General features: G+C 35.2%; 1 protein-coding gene across 1 annotated transcript; it reads right to left on the bottom strand.

Annotated features, from left to right (window-relative positions):
• Positions 1-14,737: 14,737 nt before the first annotated feature.
• On the bottom strand, positions 14,738-15,343 carry LOC106766202 (uncharacterized mitochondrial protein AtMg00810-like). Its single transcript, XM_014650950.1, has one exon. It carries the CDS (start codon positions 15,341-15,343, stop codon positions 14,738-14,740), a length of 606 nt encoding a protein of 201 aa, XP_014506436.1.
• Positions 15,344-16,077: the final 734 nt, after the last annotated feature.

Below are 16,077 nucleotides of genomic sequence, written 5' to 3'. Positions count from 1 at the left end.
GTTTTTTGGCACATCTTTTGATAGTCTAATCAGCCCTCCTTTTGATAGTATAATCAACACTCCTAGGTTGTTGGCACTAACATTTTCCAGAATCTGCACATTCTGAGATGGTAATTCCTCTTAATTTTGAGACTGTTCCTGATTAAGCTGAGTGGCCATTTACCCCATCTAATTAGTCAAGCTTTGAATGGACGCTCTAGTCTCTTGCTTGAACTAAATGTTCTGGCACATCTTTTGATAGTCTAATCAGCCTTCCTTTTGATAGTATAATCAACACTCCTAGGCTGTTGGCACTAACATTTTCCAGAATCTGCACATTCTGAGATGGTAATTCCTCTGAATTTTGAGACTGATCCTGATTAAGCTGAGTGGCCATTTACCCCGTCTAATTAGTCAAGCTTTGAATGGACGCTCTAGTCTCTTGCTTGAACTAAATGTTTTGCATGGCCATCTGCCTCAATAACTCGTCCAATGTAGGCTCAAAAGAAGTAGAAGGTTGAGGAGCTGTTTGGGCAGGTATATCTTGTTGCAGATACTGTGTCTAATATTGTTAGACTGGTGGAGGCATATAAGTATTCTAAAATGGTGGTTCTTGGTATTGATGATGTTACTATGGATTACCATACCATCCTAGGTTAGGGTCATTCTCCCATTTCGAATTGTTGTTGTAACCATACAGATCAAAATGATGTTGAGCTAGGAAGAATTTGTTCAAGAACAATCGCTTAAGATCTTCCCAAGCAATGATGGACCCTAGAGGAAGACAATACAACCAATCCTCTAGTGAATGCGAAAATTCCCTTAAGAAAATATGGTCATCTAGGAAATGTGGAGGTTTGTTAGTGGAGTAGATTATATGGAATTCCTTCAGATGTTGATGTGGGCATTCACCTGCAAATCCATGAAACTTAGGCAGCAAATGTATCAATTCAATGTTTAGAACGTATGGAACATCCTCATCATGTGTAACCAGATCCTAAAGAGCACTCTCACGAGTTAGAGGATGAGTCATATTGTTCTCAACATAGAAATCGGTAGAATATAAATGAGAATCAGAAGTAGAAATTGATGCAGATGTAGCAGATGCAGTATGCGCAAAATATGGATCAGTAGACATAGAAGGAGAGTTATAATCAGAGGCATATGTAGAGGAAGCAATATACATATAACCGAAATAGGTAGACATATAGAAGGAAAATGCTAAGAATTATGCAATTGATGAACTAATGTTATCTAAATGCACAAACTATCAAGTCCTAGAATGCCTAACTAATCTATGAAAAGGTCCTATCAATATGAAGATCAAAGGTGGTGATGGTCCAAGATTGCCTCAAGTCATGCACTGAGTCAACGCATATCAACAAAAGTCAACACATATAAGCAAAAGTCAACACATGTAAGCAAAAGTCAACACAATGAAACATAAGGGGTAGAACTTCAAGTATATGCAAACCTTATCCAAATGAGTTGAAAGTTTGTGATTAATACCCTAAAATCATGAAATGATAACACAAAAATTGCCAAAGCAAAATCCAAATGATAACTATTTTTACCATTCTAAGAAAGTTTGGAAAAAGGGGAAAATAAAACTTGAAAAATTAAAAATAAATAAAAAAACAACCTCTTCTTGAAGATCTACTTGTCGTCAACTAGCCTAACAAGTTGGGATCGGTAGATCGTTTTTTCTATGCGAAATGAACATATGATACTTCCAATTCTGATAAAAGCATCAAAAGTTATCGTAGTTTGAAGTTGTCACACTTCCTTTTAAAAAAAATTGTAACTTAGAACAGGGACTACCTCAATTGCTTTTGTGATTTTTCTATCAAAATATGGACCAAAAGAAGTGCACAGAAAAATAATACCTTTAACTATCAAAACAAAAATTGTCAATTAAATAGGAAAACCGATTACTATTCATGACACTATTCATGGTGGTTTTGAAGGTGGTTTTCAACGATTTTAGTGGTTTTGTGCACCAAACATGCCAAATCGCTCCAATTCACCTACTTTTAACTCGCACAAAGAGAACACAAACAAGCAATACACATAACACACACAAGACAGATCACAACACACACACAACACAAAACCTAAGACCAAATCGTTGGTCCCCGACAACGACACCAAATTTGATCGAGTTCGTACCCGAATTAAATTAATATGCAAGTAAAATGTAGTATAAACAAGGAAGTGACTCCTAGGTCGTTTCTCGAGGAACAACATTTGGTTCAATCATCAGATCAAACACGTTGTGGGATTTGGTTTATGGGCAGTTTTATGAACTAAAATGAACCAAATCAAAACACGAATTTAAACACAAATTAAAATAGGTTGGCATCTAGATCAATTGCAATGCTTCCTATCACATATTAACAACAATTAAACAATACTCTCACCCTGAATCCAACACGAATTAACCAACTAATAAAAGGTTAATCTGGTCTTCAAAAATGTGAATTAAGCAAACAAATTGCACAAGTCTAATCAATTTTCCACTCACAATCCAATTAACTAAGCAAAAATCACACACTGATTAAGAAATTAAGTGTATACCTAATTGCAAGCGCAACTGAATTAACTTAATGCAAGGCAAGAACAACACCATCAAAACGGTCCAGAAATCTCAAGGAATTATTGCAATCGTTCCAGTTCACAACCCAAACAGATTTATACTTCCATTAAACAAAGTTGAAGCAGCAAAATGCAACAATAGAGGCAAAAACGAAACTGCAAATGACAAACAAAATAGGTAAAGCGAAATTTGCAAAGAAATGTAAAATCAGAAACCAATTTGAACATAGAAACAAAATTCGTAAAATGAAATGGAAAATTAAATTGGGAATGGGGAAATGGCAAAACAGAGATAAACGAAATTGAAACAAGAGTAGAAAACGAAAATTAAATTCACTAATAAAAATGATATTCAATACAATAGAGGAGAATGAAAGAAAGAACCTAAACCCCTAAAGTTAGGGTGGCTGGAAAAACATCCAAAGCTCAAAAAACCTACAAACGAAAATTGAAGAGAGGAAGGGAGAAAAGCTCTCAAATCTAATTTTGGGTATTAATAACCCTAAAAGACAAAAATGCCCTCCATATGGGCTTCTCCTAAATGTGCCCAAAAATGGACCCAATTAAATTACAAACGGAAATTAAAAACAAAAGTTGACGTTGAAAATAATAAATGATGTGGTAGGCCTCTTGTCCTAGTATATGATTCCAAAATTGTCCTACAAAAAATAATTGGAATAATTAAGCCCAAATAAATTTGAACTACCATACCTATGATAAGGAGTTGTATGTCCTCATTATAGCTTTAAAGACTTGGGAGAACTATTTGGTGTCTCGAGAATTCATTATACGCACTAGCAATGAATCTCTCAAGTATCTTAAAGGGCAAGGAAAGTTAAACAAAAGACATGCCAAGTGGGTGGAATGTCTAGAGCAATTTCCATATGTCATCAAACATAAGAAGAGGAGTGCTAATGTTGTTTCTGATGCTTTATCTAGAAGACATGCATTATTAGTAATCCTAGGCTCACAAATATTAGGTTTTAATGATATAAAAGAACTGTATGAAAATGATGAAACATTTGCATCCACTTAATTATCATGTCTTAAGAAGCCTTTTGATGGATTCTATCTTTCTTAGGGGTATATTTTTAATAAAGGAAGACTTTGTATACCCCAAGGATCCATTAGAAAGCTTCTTATCAAAGAGAGACATAGAGGAGGACTCATGAGAGTAAATGTTCAAAGGCATTGTTCTAGATGCATAGCTTGTTTACAAACTAAATCAAAGGTCCCTTATGGAGTTTATACACCTCTTCCAATAACAAGTACCCCTTGGGAGGACATAAGCATGGATTTTGTGCTAGGATTGCCAAGAACTCAAAACGAGTATGTATATTTGTGGTGGTAGATTATTTTAGTAAAATGGCACATTTTATACCCTACCACAAAGTAGATGATGCTAGCTATATTTCTAAACTCTTCTTTAAAGAAATAATGAGATTGCATGGCTAACCCAAAACCATAGTGTTTGATAGATTTGTTAACTTTCTTAGTCATTTTTGGAAAACTTTATGCGAATAACTAGGAACTAAACTTCTATTTTCTACCACATGTCACCCTCAAACTGATGGGTAAACTTAGGTAGTAAATAGGTCTCTATCTACTTTATTAAGGGTAATATTAAGAGGCAATAAGAAAAATAGGGATGATCATCCACCTCACATAGAACTTTGCTTACAATAGAGTAGTCTACAAAACTACTAATCTTTCTCCTTTGGAGGTTGTTTATGGTTTTAATCCTATTACACTTCTTGACTTACTACCTCTTCCAAAGTCATATGCTTTTCTTCATAAAGAAGGTGTATCTAAAGCGAAATTTGTCAAGAAATTACTTGAAAAGGTTAAAACCCAAATTGAAAAACAAACTCAAAAATATTCTGAATACAACAACAAGGGGAGAAAGAAAATAGTTTTTAAAGAAGGGGACTTAGTATGGCTTCATTTGAGAAAGGAAAGGTTTTCCTCTAAACCAAAGTCTAAACTTAGTCTGAGAGGAGATGGTCCTTTCAAGGTGGTCAAGAAAATAAATGATAATACATACATATTAGATCTTCTTGAAAGTTACGGTGTCAAACATACTTTTAACATCTGCGACTTAATTCCTTTTGCAGAAGATGATCAATAGGATGAAGCAAATCTGAGGACAGATCATTTTCAAGAGGAAGGGTCTGATGGAGGACCATCTAGGACTCATATTGGACCTTTTACAAGAGCCATGTCAAAGAGAATTCAAGAAGAAGAAGGATTACAAAACACTTTACTTTTATGTAAAATCATTTACTAAATCCTTTTTCTCTCTTCTAAAAATTCTTATATTGTTGTTTTATGGGATCCAATAAGGCTAGGAGGTCATGGAGCAACTAGCCAAGGAGCTTGATTAGCCAAGGGAAGCATAGGAACAAAAGCTAAGATGAAATGGGTTGATTTCCGGATTGGTAGCATAGCTTTCGGATTAGGTCTGTGAAGGATTTTTGACTTCTAAATTGGTTTTGCACCCAACTGAAGTCCTTGCACACCCAGGTTCTGCATGACAGCTTTCATATGTGCAATGTTTTCCATGTGCTCTTGGTGGGAAGTGTGATCTAACTAGTTGGCCTCCTTAACTCAAATTGTTTTTTAATTTTTGAGGGATGCTTGGTCAGAAAAAAGGCCCCTCTTCACTTATACATAAGGGGGCCATTACCTTATAAAAACTCACTTCTGAGTGTAATAAAATGCTGCTAAAATCTTCTTCTAGCTTTATATACTCTTGGGTAAGACTTTGTATCTACATTCTCTCATGCTCCTCTAGCTCCCTTTCCTAGTAGGAAGGCTTTCTGAGCCTAGAAACTCCAAACACAAGTTATTCCTTTCATTCAAACCTTCCTCAAACACCTTCAATGCACCAAACTTCTATTGCTTCATTCTTCATTTCGTTGCTTCTCTACTTCTAGGAAAGTTGTTCTTGCATGATGCTTGGATGTGCTTCCATAAGAAAATCCATATGTAAATTTCTTTCCTATTGCATACGAAAATCCATAAGTAACCCATTTATATGTAAAATTCGTATGTAACGGGTCCCTTAGCTACGAATCAGGATTTATATGTAATAATTCGTATGTAAGTAGCATTTTTCTTGTAGTGGACAAAGAAATGCCTTACTTTTTAAACTTGAAGAAGATAATATAAATTCAAAGAGAAAAAGTTAACATGAAACTGTAGAGAATATAAGGCATGTTTCGTATTCATTTATTTTGGTATGGCTTTATTTTGCAGCAGGTTTTCCATAGCTTGTAGTACAAGATAGCATAGCTAGTTTTCATGTTTTAAGTTATAGGAGAACTAGTTATCTTATAAACCCTTTGGAGTGGAGAGAATTGAGCAATGTGGGACTCAAAAGTCCCTAGAGGACCTGCAACATTTACTGGACGACCTCCACACTCAAAAGTCCTACATCTCCTAGATCTTACATCCTAGCTCACTCTAAAGGTTATATAAGAAGGCTTAGGGGTCTCCTTTTTGTACCTTACTTTGAATCAATTGAAATTTGAGTTGATTTGCACTTTTGCAATCTTTCTTTGAGACAGTATTTTGTCTCCAAAGTCCCTATTTTGGGCAGACCTTATCTTGCTCAAGCAAGTGGCGGTCCTCCTTTGATGCTTATCTTGGAGCTTCCTTCAAGTGGCGCATCCTCAAGTCATAAGTTTTTTCTTTCTCTAATATTTTCCACTTTTAATTTCTCTTTATTTCTTGTATGTCATTTCAGAATATTCTCTCTAGGTGTGCATTTCCCCATCACTAAGGCCCAATAAAACTCAAAACACAAAATTACCAAATTTGAGATACAACTACTCTATTATCAGTGTGAAGGTCCTATCCATACTTCCATTATTTGCCACCAACTTGGAAAACATTTGACCTTAAATTTTAGCTTTTTATTACCCGCTTAAATAGGTTGCACAACTTCCAAATTACTTCCAAGTATACTTCTGCATTTATCAATCTGTCCAGGCATCAACTAAGAACGACAGCCACCAAAATAGCACCCAACGTAGCAGCCCAAACCTGCTGTACAGACCAGCAAATCATGCTGAAATCAAAGGCAACAGCAAAAGTAGCAACTCAGTCCTTACTTTTCCAGCCCTCAAAATTGTACTGTGCAGCCACCAACACAAAAGTAGAACATCTCCCAAGCAGTAGCAAAAAGCACCTCAAAAATGCAGCCCAAACAGCGGCAAAACACCAACAAAATAGTACCAGAACCTTGTTCCATACCCAATATCTCGCTCAAAAATTGGTATAAGACAGCAACAAAATTAATAGCGTTTAATTTCATCACTAATCACGTTGCTTTTTGTCCCAGCTTTGTGATAATTCCTGCACCAACACGTTTCCAAAAGAAAAAATACACTAAAGCAGCAAACTTAGTGTATCACAATTAAATCACTTGCAGCTCCCTATGCAACCGAGTTTGATAGTTACACGTTTCCAGTTTCACCAATTCAAACATCACCTCAGCTTGAAGTTTCTACTTTCTTTGCCCACCACGGGCCTTGTGAATGGACCAACTTTGGGATTAATGGACCAGTCTCTGAATCAGGAACAAGTAAAAAATTCTGCAGCATCCAAATCTCACTACTCACGCAACTCTCACTCGAAACACACACAGCCATGTTGCACTATAGGAATGACAATTGTAGGTTCCATGAAAATTTGTTTGATGAACGCAGAAATTGGCCTCTGATAGCTGGTCAACGATTTCTGCATTAAACACGGACTCCAACTTCCATCACTTGAAAATACACACCTCAAGTTCAGGTTTATCTTGCACACTGCTTAGCCAATTGAGTATGCCAGCTTCTTGAAATCACTCACCATTCCAGCATGAAGGAACCAATTTTATTCGCACCACTCAACACTTTTCAATCAACCAACAGATTTTAGTCATTCAACTAGAAGCTCATGTGCAGAAATTATGTTTGTGTGCACCAGACCAAGCGAGACAAAACTGCACCAATTAGCTGCACAGAACTTTGGTTGCTTTAGAAAACTCCAGCAATATCACGTTCTATGCACTTGTTGTCTTCTTATTATGTCATTCTCTTGCTTCTTTTGTGTGTTAGTTTTTCTTTAAACTCCTTGAATAGCACTTTTACACTTATTAATCTCATCGGATCAAAAGATAAGACTACCAATATCTATAGAAGAACACATTGATAAGAGGGATGGTAACTTCAACTCACTTTTCCCAATATTTTTTCGCTCCTGTTGTCAAAAAGATAAATTCAAACATACCAATAAAATGATAACACGTATCCTGTTGTCAAAAAGTTGTTAAAAAAGAGTTGTCAAAGTATCATTGTCCCTCTTACTCTTTTGAAAACGCCACCTTCTCTCTTAACAACTCTTTTTTTGACAATTTTTTGACAATGCATACGTGGCAGTCTATGATTGGTCCGTTTCAAATATTTTTTTAAAGATAAATTCAAAATACCATTAAAATGATGACACGTATCCTGTTGTCAAAAAGTTGTTAAAAAAAAGTTGTGAAAGTATGATTGTCCTTTTCTTATTCACTTATAATAATGATATGAAAACTTGTTATTTTTTTTAAAATTTTTACATTTTTCTTTTATACATCTCTACCAAACATTATGCATTTCAGTCGCACACGTATTCCGATAATTCCTTGAGCCATCATTGCTACTATCCCATTTGTTATTTACAAATCCATATAGGTCAACTTAGACTTGAACACAATGTTCCCTCCGACGCACTTTAACAGCTAAATATTCAGTTTTACTCTGCAAAAAGAGAACACATAAGACTACGTACATAAAATAAGTTAGTTTGAATATTCCAATGCTTATATTTGTTTAATTACTCGTGCAATGAAATGATTATAGACTGCAAAAAAATACTGTCGAAAATTGAAAAGGAAAGAAAACCAAGACCTGGGACCCAAACTTTGAGCAAAGGAATATTATTTTGCCTAGAAACATTAGGGAATCTCAATAAGATTACCCTTTTACTCAGCATTTCGACAGTAGGACCCAACCACAACACATTTTCACGATGGCATGCTGCAGTAGCTTCATCCTTCAAAACCAAGATTACCATCGATTTTAAAATTGACATGACATGGTATCAGTCTTTTAAATGTGATTTGAATTTATTTTTATTGGTGTCTTCCTAATTACTCTTCATTTTACCTTTTCAATGCATTTCATATTCTGTTTTACATAGCTTTGAATCCTAGCTAGCAGCATAAAATTACTTTTAGTTTGTCATAATTCTATCACTTAAACTTGTCCTACATAATTCAGTAGCAACTGTGGTTGGTTGTTTCAGTTTTTATAGCAAATAGTGCGCATAGGATCCATCTCAGGCTCTGTCAGCACTTTCCATCATTCATGTTGACAACTAGTCTTTAAGAAAACATTATTTTTTTCAAAATATGTATAGGTTAATGAGCAGTGTCATTGCAAACAACTTACATTTATATATTTAACTCTAGGGAATTGATGTAGAGGCACATTTCCTAACTATTTTTTTTGGTTTCAAACCAGAGGCATGATACTTGTGTTAGGTATATATATTTAAGTTTTGTCTATGTTCACTTTAACTAATCACTAATTTGCAAGTGAGTCATTGGGTACCTTAGCATATTCAGGAGAGTGGCTAACTAGATTATGAAAAAGAGACTCTAAATAATAGAAAACATTATTCAGTCATTCAAAGACTGGTCAGTTAAACAAATGGATGCAATTCTATGGGCTTGGCCCGATGTACAGAAGGAAAAGCCACTACATGCCCCGTTCTTTCTTACTCCACCCGTGGTTTTTTTATGCATCTTCGTAGATTTTGGATTGGAAATATATAAATTGTTTCGGTCAAATGTTTGGATTACACAATTTACAAATTTCACAAAACCGATTATATACTCTATATAAATGTATTTTAGATTAAATATATTTAGGATTGAATATTTTTTTTCATAAACTCAATAAATTAAATTATAAAATAAGTTATTCTTACATAAAGTAATATATTGTATAGTATGACATCTACGCTGAGCGGTTGGCACTTAATAACAGTCAGTCTATTCACTGTAGTAGCGCTAATCAGTCAAGTCAAACCAGGATCAGCGTTCGTTAAAAGTCAAACCAGGTTTAGCACTCGTTGAGTCAGGTTAAGCTATGTTGGGCCGCAATTGGGCCATCATTTGAGTAATTGGGCTAATAGTCTAGTAGAGAATAAAATAATCTAAGATACCTGATTAGAGATATTGATAAAGCTGTTTATGAGCAACCAACCGGATTATAAGGTAAATTTGTTTAAGGTAAGTCTTTTTATATTTTAGGTTTAATACATCATTTGGTCCCTTCTTATGGTGCTTTGGTTCAAAATAGTCCCACCTTTGAAAAAAGTTCACTAAGGTCCCATATTTCATTAAAAATTGTTAAATATCGTCCTTTTGGCAGACGGCGTTAAAATCTTAATGGTGCAGATGCTAGCATGGCAAAACGTTGATGAGCTGTTAAATTAGAAGCTTACATGGCTTGTGAAGTCATTTACATGTGTAAATAATTAAGATAAAAAAGTGACCCCTAGATCCAGGCCCAAAACTTTTTCCTCCCAGATCAGAAACCCCATAGGGGTTCTCCCACTTTCCTCCTCATTTCACTCAACGAAGAACAAGAGACCCAGGGCCTCTCTCCCACCTCTCCGTTGGCGAACCCTAAGACCACCATCTCCATTGCCTGTCTCCTCCGTGAGCAAGCACCGCTAGGATCAACGCCAGCCACTACGTCAGACCCTTTCCCTATCTCCTCTACATCTTGCGTGAGCATCTTCTTTAAGTTCTCGACGGCCGCCGCCAACTAAACAGGCTGCCACTGCCTCCATTAGAATCAACTACCGTGAAACGAGACCCAAGTCGAAGTCAGTAACGCTATCCAACCCCTTTTGTTCTGTTTCTATCCCTTGGTCCTCACCGAAGCTATCGTCAACGCCGACGGAGGAACCATCTTCATCAAAATCGCTTTCCATCTCTGCATCTTCTTCATCGTCGCAGTCAGGTTTGCCATTGGGCTTTTAGCGTTTTCGGAAATCATTGGTGAAGAAAGGGTCATGGCTTTTCTTCTTTCGTGGCATGATTCAGATTCAAAGGGAACGAATTGGCGATACAGAGGTTGTTTATAGGGTTTTTGAGAAGAGATTGGGGGATAATAGAGTAGTGTGCGAGGGGTTTATTCTTTTCACGTTGATTTGGTTCAACTTGGCTGGTGTTGTTCTTTCTTGTTTGAGTTATACTGTTGTTGATGTTGGAAAATAAGGAAGAAAAGGGTTTAATGGAAGATGAAGGAGGGGTTGAGTCTGCAGGTAGCCGTGACATTGAGGGGGGTTAGACTCTTTGCTTAGGTTGTGATTCGTAGCTCGGTGCGAGTTTGGAGAACGAAGGCGACACATACAGGTGGTGGTGGTGAAGGAATGAGTTATGCTGCAAATATCCTATCAGATAAAGGTAAGGGTTTTTTTAATTTAGCCTAATTTTTCTCATTTAATTTTAATCCTCAATATTTAAACATTTAAATGTCTTTAGACAGACACGTAAGATAAGTTCTAAACAGCTCACTAAAAGTTTGTCACGCTAGCATATGCATCGTTACAATTTTAACGTCGTCTGCCAAAAGGACCATATTGAACAATTTTTTATGAAATATGGGACCTTAGTGAACTTTTTTCAAAGGTAGGATCATTTTGAACAAAACCCCCAAAAAAAGGGATCAAATGATGTATTAAACCTATATTTTATTAGGCTTATGATAACCTATAAATACAAGGCCAAGGCTAAAATCCGGTACGTAGAGGTGTTTTATATTTTGACGTGGAAGTCGCTATAAAAGCCTTGTTGTAAAAACCTTGATCATTATAGTGCCTTTGCTTCCGGGGTTTGGAAGGACACTAGATGTAGGCAGTTTGGTCAAACCAGTATAAAAACATGTGTTTCATTTCTCTATCCCTGCACTTTTACTTTCAAAGTCGACTTTAATTTTCACGTAGTCAACTATATTCCGCTGCATTTGAAAAATCTTATTTCTTGCGCTTCAAGAAAGTTTTGAAAGATCATCATTTTGCGAAAAAGATTTTTAAAAGGCTCTGATTTTAAGTTTCACCAATTCACCCCTCACCCCCCTCTTGGTGTGAGAAATTAAGTCATATCATTTTCAACAAAATATTTTTTTATGCATTTTTTAAAATCAATTAAATAAATATTTTCATGCTTAATATCTTTCAAAACAATTTTAGAATAATCTTTTTCCTAGATAGTGTAGTAATTGGATTCGAATGTTACCTTGAGACCTTTGTAACATAGTTGGCTCATACTAAGTAGATTATGCTTTAATCCTTCTACATACAATACATCATTTATCATCAAGGTGTTTGCACTTCCTATGTCTCCTATACCAAGAATCTTTCCTTTGTTTGTTATCACTATATGTAACATATCCTTGTTCCTTCTTCCGAAAGTTTGTAAATTTCTTTTTATCTCCTGTCATGTGCCTTGAACAACCACTATCAAGGTACCACATGGACTTCCTAGAATTTGAACTTTTTGACATAATAAAAAAGAAAGATTTATTTTAGGTGCCTAACAATTTTGTATGGATCCTTTGGGTTAGTTAGTAAAATATTTTAAATTATTTTATAATCCATGTATATTTTCCATAGGGGACACCATAATGTTTTATTTTATATTTATTTGAGATATGACCATTTTTCATGCAATAAAAAGAAGTAGCAATATATGTGTTCCTATGAGTAGTTATTTCTTCTACCCAAACTCTACGGGTTCTTTTATTTTTATAATTATAACAATCATAATTATACTGAGGAACATACTTATTTTTAAGAATCTTTTTCTTTTGTAAATTATTTTTACTACTTTTAGCATGGATTGTCTTATCTAGAAGTTTCTTTTTATTTATACAAGAGATACATTCATCACTATTATTATATTTTCCTTTCTTATAACATAATTTTTTTTTCTACAAGAATATTTTCATATTTTAAATTTAATTCTTTAAAATCCTTTTTCAATTTCTTGGGAACAATATCTAATTTTTCAGATTCAATTAATAATTCTTTGTAAGTATCAAACAATTCATTATCACTATAATAAAATTTTCAGAATTGCTAGAAGAACATACTTTACTTTCCGATATATTGTGGTCTGTTGTTAAACATATATTGACTTGCTCATCAGAGACAACTAAGCTTGATGTTGATTCATTATCATCATCCCAAGAGATATATATTTTATTTTTCTTGAAGAACTTCTTTTGATTTCTTTCTTCACCCTTCTTTGGATTTAGACAATCAGCTTTCATGTGTACTTTCTCTCCACAATCATAACAATGGTAAGTTGAGAAGGATTCTTGATTCTCCTTTCTCCCACCTTTAAATCTTCTTTTTCCCTAGGACTTCATGAACTTTCTTAACTTTTTAATGATGAGACTCATATTTTATTCATCTTCTTCAAAGTCCTCATCTTCTTTGATATTCTTGCCTTTATCAACCTCAAATTTGAAGATCAACGTCTTTTTCTTACCTTTCTTTTCATCCTCATTCAATCTTCTGAGATCAAGTTCTTTTTCTCTCAACTTACCACACAATGGAGCCTTTGACACGATGTTGAGATTTTGTGACTCAATTACGTTCTTAAAACTTTCGAAGGTTTTTTGTACCTTTCTTTGTATATTTGAGACTCATGTTAACGCTTCCATTATATAAATAGGAGTGACTCAAGCTTTGTAAAACAAGCATGATCATGGTATAGAGATATTCTGTCAATTTTGCAACTCTTTTGTTCCAAGTTCACTAACATCAGTTACCTTCTTAACTTCTCCTACACCTTTTTCTTGAGAGTTGATTCAATCTCCTTCAAGTCACACATTCATTCCACTCTCCAAACATGTTCTTATTCATCATTTAAAGCTTTAGCATTCAGACACCATCTCCATGGAAGCAACTTCAACTTTCATGACTTGGGTTTTCATCATTTGACACCAAAACTTATTCTTTCATATTGGTCATGTTCCATATTGGTGTCAATTTTATAGTGAAGAGTGTCTTGGTTATCTTTCATCATTTTCTTTTCGAGCAAACTACTCTTCCATCATGTTTGAGAGTACCTAGAGCAACTAGTGTCGTAGGTTGATGTTTTTTCTGAGAGCTCAAACTACGATCCATCATTGCCCTAAAGGTACATATTTTAAGATACATTCTGAAATAGTTTCGCATTTTGATGTTGGTTTTTGTCTTTGGAATTAACTGGTAGCTGGAGCAAGGGTTCCCACGTTCAAACCCTATATTACCATTGCCCTATATAGATGATTTTTCTAAGTTGGTGCATCGTAAAATTGTAACGGGTTTTGTTTTTTATGCGCTTTTGTGTTTTGATTAATCAATTTGTGTGGTGGTGTAGGGGTTGAGCTAAAGCTAAGGAGATGAAAGCTGTTAGTATTTTAAAGGTTGTGAAAGGAGTAGTTGATAAGGTAGAGAAAATGTAGAGAAAATATGGAGATAGTAGAATGTAAAGGTAGTAGTTGGAAGAAGTGTTGTAGTTGTCTTAGTTGTTGTAGATGTTGGCTTCTTGTCTACATGCATCAAATGGTAGAGTACATGGGTATTTATAGACCCATGGATTATTCTANAATATGCTAGCCACAACTTATGTGGAATGTTCTACATTTTCACATATGTAGACTATTCTTGATTTTTCTTCCTATCTTAGACTTTTCTACAATATTCTAGAACTTGTATTACATTTCTTTTCTTCTATCTTAGGAGTTTCTACATTCTTCTAGAATTTGCATTATACTTTAATACTCCTCCTTAATGCAAATTCGGTAACTCCTATCATAGTGCGTAGTAGTTCAAATCTTGGTCGTGGTAATGCCTTCGTAAAGATATCTGCAATTTGGTCTTCTGTTGGGCAGTACTCGAGTCGAATTTGTTTAGTTGTCTCTTCATCTCGAATGAAGTGATATTTAATGGCTATGTGTTTTGTTCTTTGATGATGGACTGGATTTTTTGCTATTGTTATTGCCGATTTGTTGTCGCAATAAATAATAGTCGGTCCATCTTGTGGTTCACCCATTTCTTCAAGTATTCTTCATAGCCATATTGCTTGACTTGTGGTTTCAGCAGCTGCTACATGCTCTGCTTCTGCTGTTGATTGTGCCACAGTTGCTTGCTTCTTTGATGCCCAAGATAAAATACCGGATCCTAGTGAGAAAGTGTATTCAGACATACTTTTCATGTCGTCCATTGATCCTGCCCAATCACTACCTGTGTAGCCAATCATTCTTGAATTAGTCATGGTTTTGTACCATATACCAAACTCCTTTGTGCCTTGTAAATATCTTAAAATTCTTTTTCCTACTCCATAATCAATCTGACTTGGCTTTTGCATGAATCTTGATAGAAGACTTGTAGCATACATAATGTCTGGTCGTGTGGTTGTCATATACAAGAGACTTCCAATTAAACTCCTGTAGCGTGATGCATCTGCCTCTTGTGCTCCATCATCTTTTTGTAGTTTGTCGTTTACCACCAATGGAGTAGTGACAGGTTTACAACCATTCATCTTGAACTTCTTTAGTAGAGCTTCAATATATTTCTTTTGAGAGATAAATATGCCTTCTTTTTGTAGTTTCACCTCTATACCGAGGAAATAGTTCATCAAGCCAAGGTCGGTCATTTCAACTGTCTTCATCATGTCTTCTTTAAATTATTTCATCATCTCCATATTGTTTCCTGTATAGATAAGGTCATCGACATATAAAGAGATAATGAGATGGTACTGACCTTGTGCCTTAATATATAGTGTTTGCTCACTCTTGCTCCTCCTGAATCCTTGATCTATGAAGTATTTATCAATCTTGCTATACCATGCTCGAGGAGCTTGCTTTAGGCCGTATAATGCCTTTTTTAGTCTTAGTACATTGCCTTCATTTCCTTTTTTGATGAAGCCTTGTGGTTATTCAACATAAATTTCTTCTTCGAGCACTCCATTTAGAAAGGCTGATTTGACATCTAGTTGATAGATGTTCCATCCTTTTTGTGTTGCAAGAGCTATTAAGACTCTAATTATATCTAAGCGAGCAACTGGAGCAAATGTCTCATTGTAGTCTATTCCTGGTTGTTGTGAGTATCCTTTAGCGACCAATCTTGCTTTGTGCTTTTGTATAGTTCCATCAAGATTAAGCTTTGTTTTATATATTCATTTCACTCCTATGATGTCTTTTCCATGAGGGCAATTTACGAGTTCCCAAGTGTTATTATTCTCAATCATTTTAATCTCTTCTTCCATGGCCTTGACCCATACTTCTTGCTTTGATGCTTCTTCATAACAGTTAGGTTCAATCATGGCTATATTGCAAGTTTCATATATGTCTACCAAGGATCTTACTCTTCTTGGACTAGATTCAGGTGAAGAGTCTTATTGTTGTG

The sequence above is a fragment of the Vigna radiata genome, chromosome 7 (genome assembly GCF_000741045.1).
Source record: "Vigna radiata var. radiata cultivar VC1973A chromosome 7, Vradiata_ver6, whole genome shotgun sequence".
In the NCBI taxonomy this organism is placed as follows: domain Eukaryota; kingdom Viridiplantae; phylum Streptophyta; class Magnoliopsida; order Fabales; family Fabaceae; genus Vigna; species Vigna radiata.
This window is presented reverse-complemented; position numbering and strand designations above follow the sequence as displayed.

Bases quoted from the DNA above. Each gene is read 5' to 3' on its own strand.
- LOC106766202 (XM_014650950.1), bottom strand. From the start codon at position 15,343: ATGATGAAGACAGTTGAAATGACCGACCTTGGCTTGATGAACTATTTC.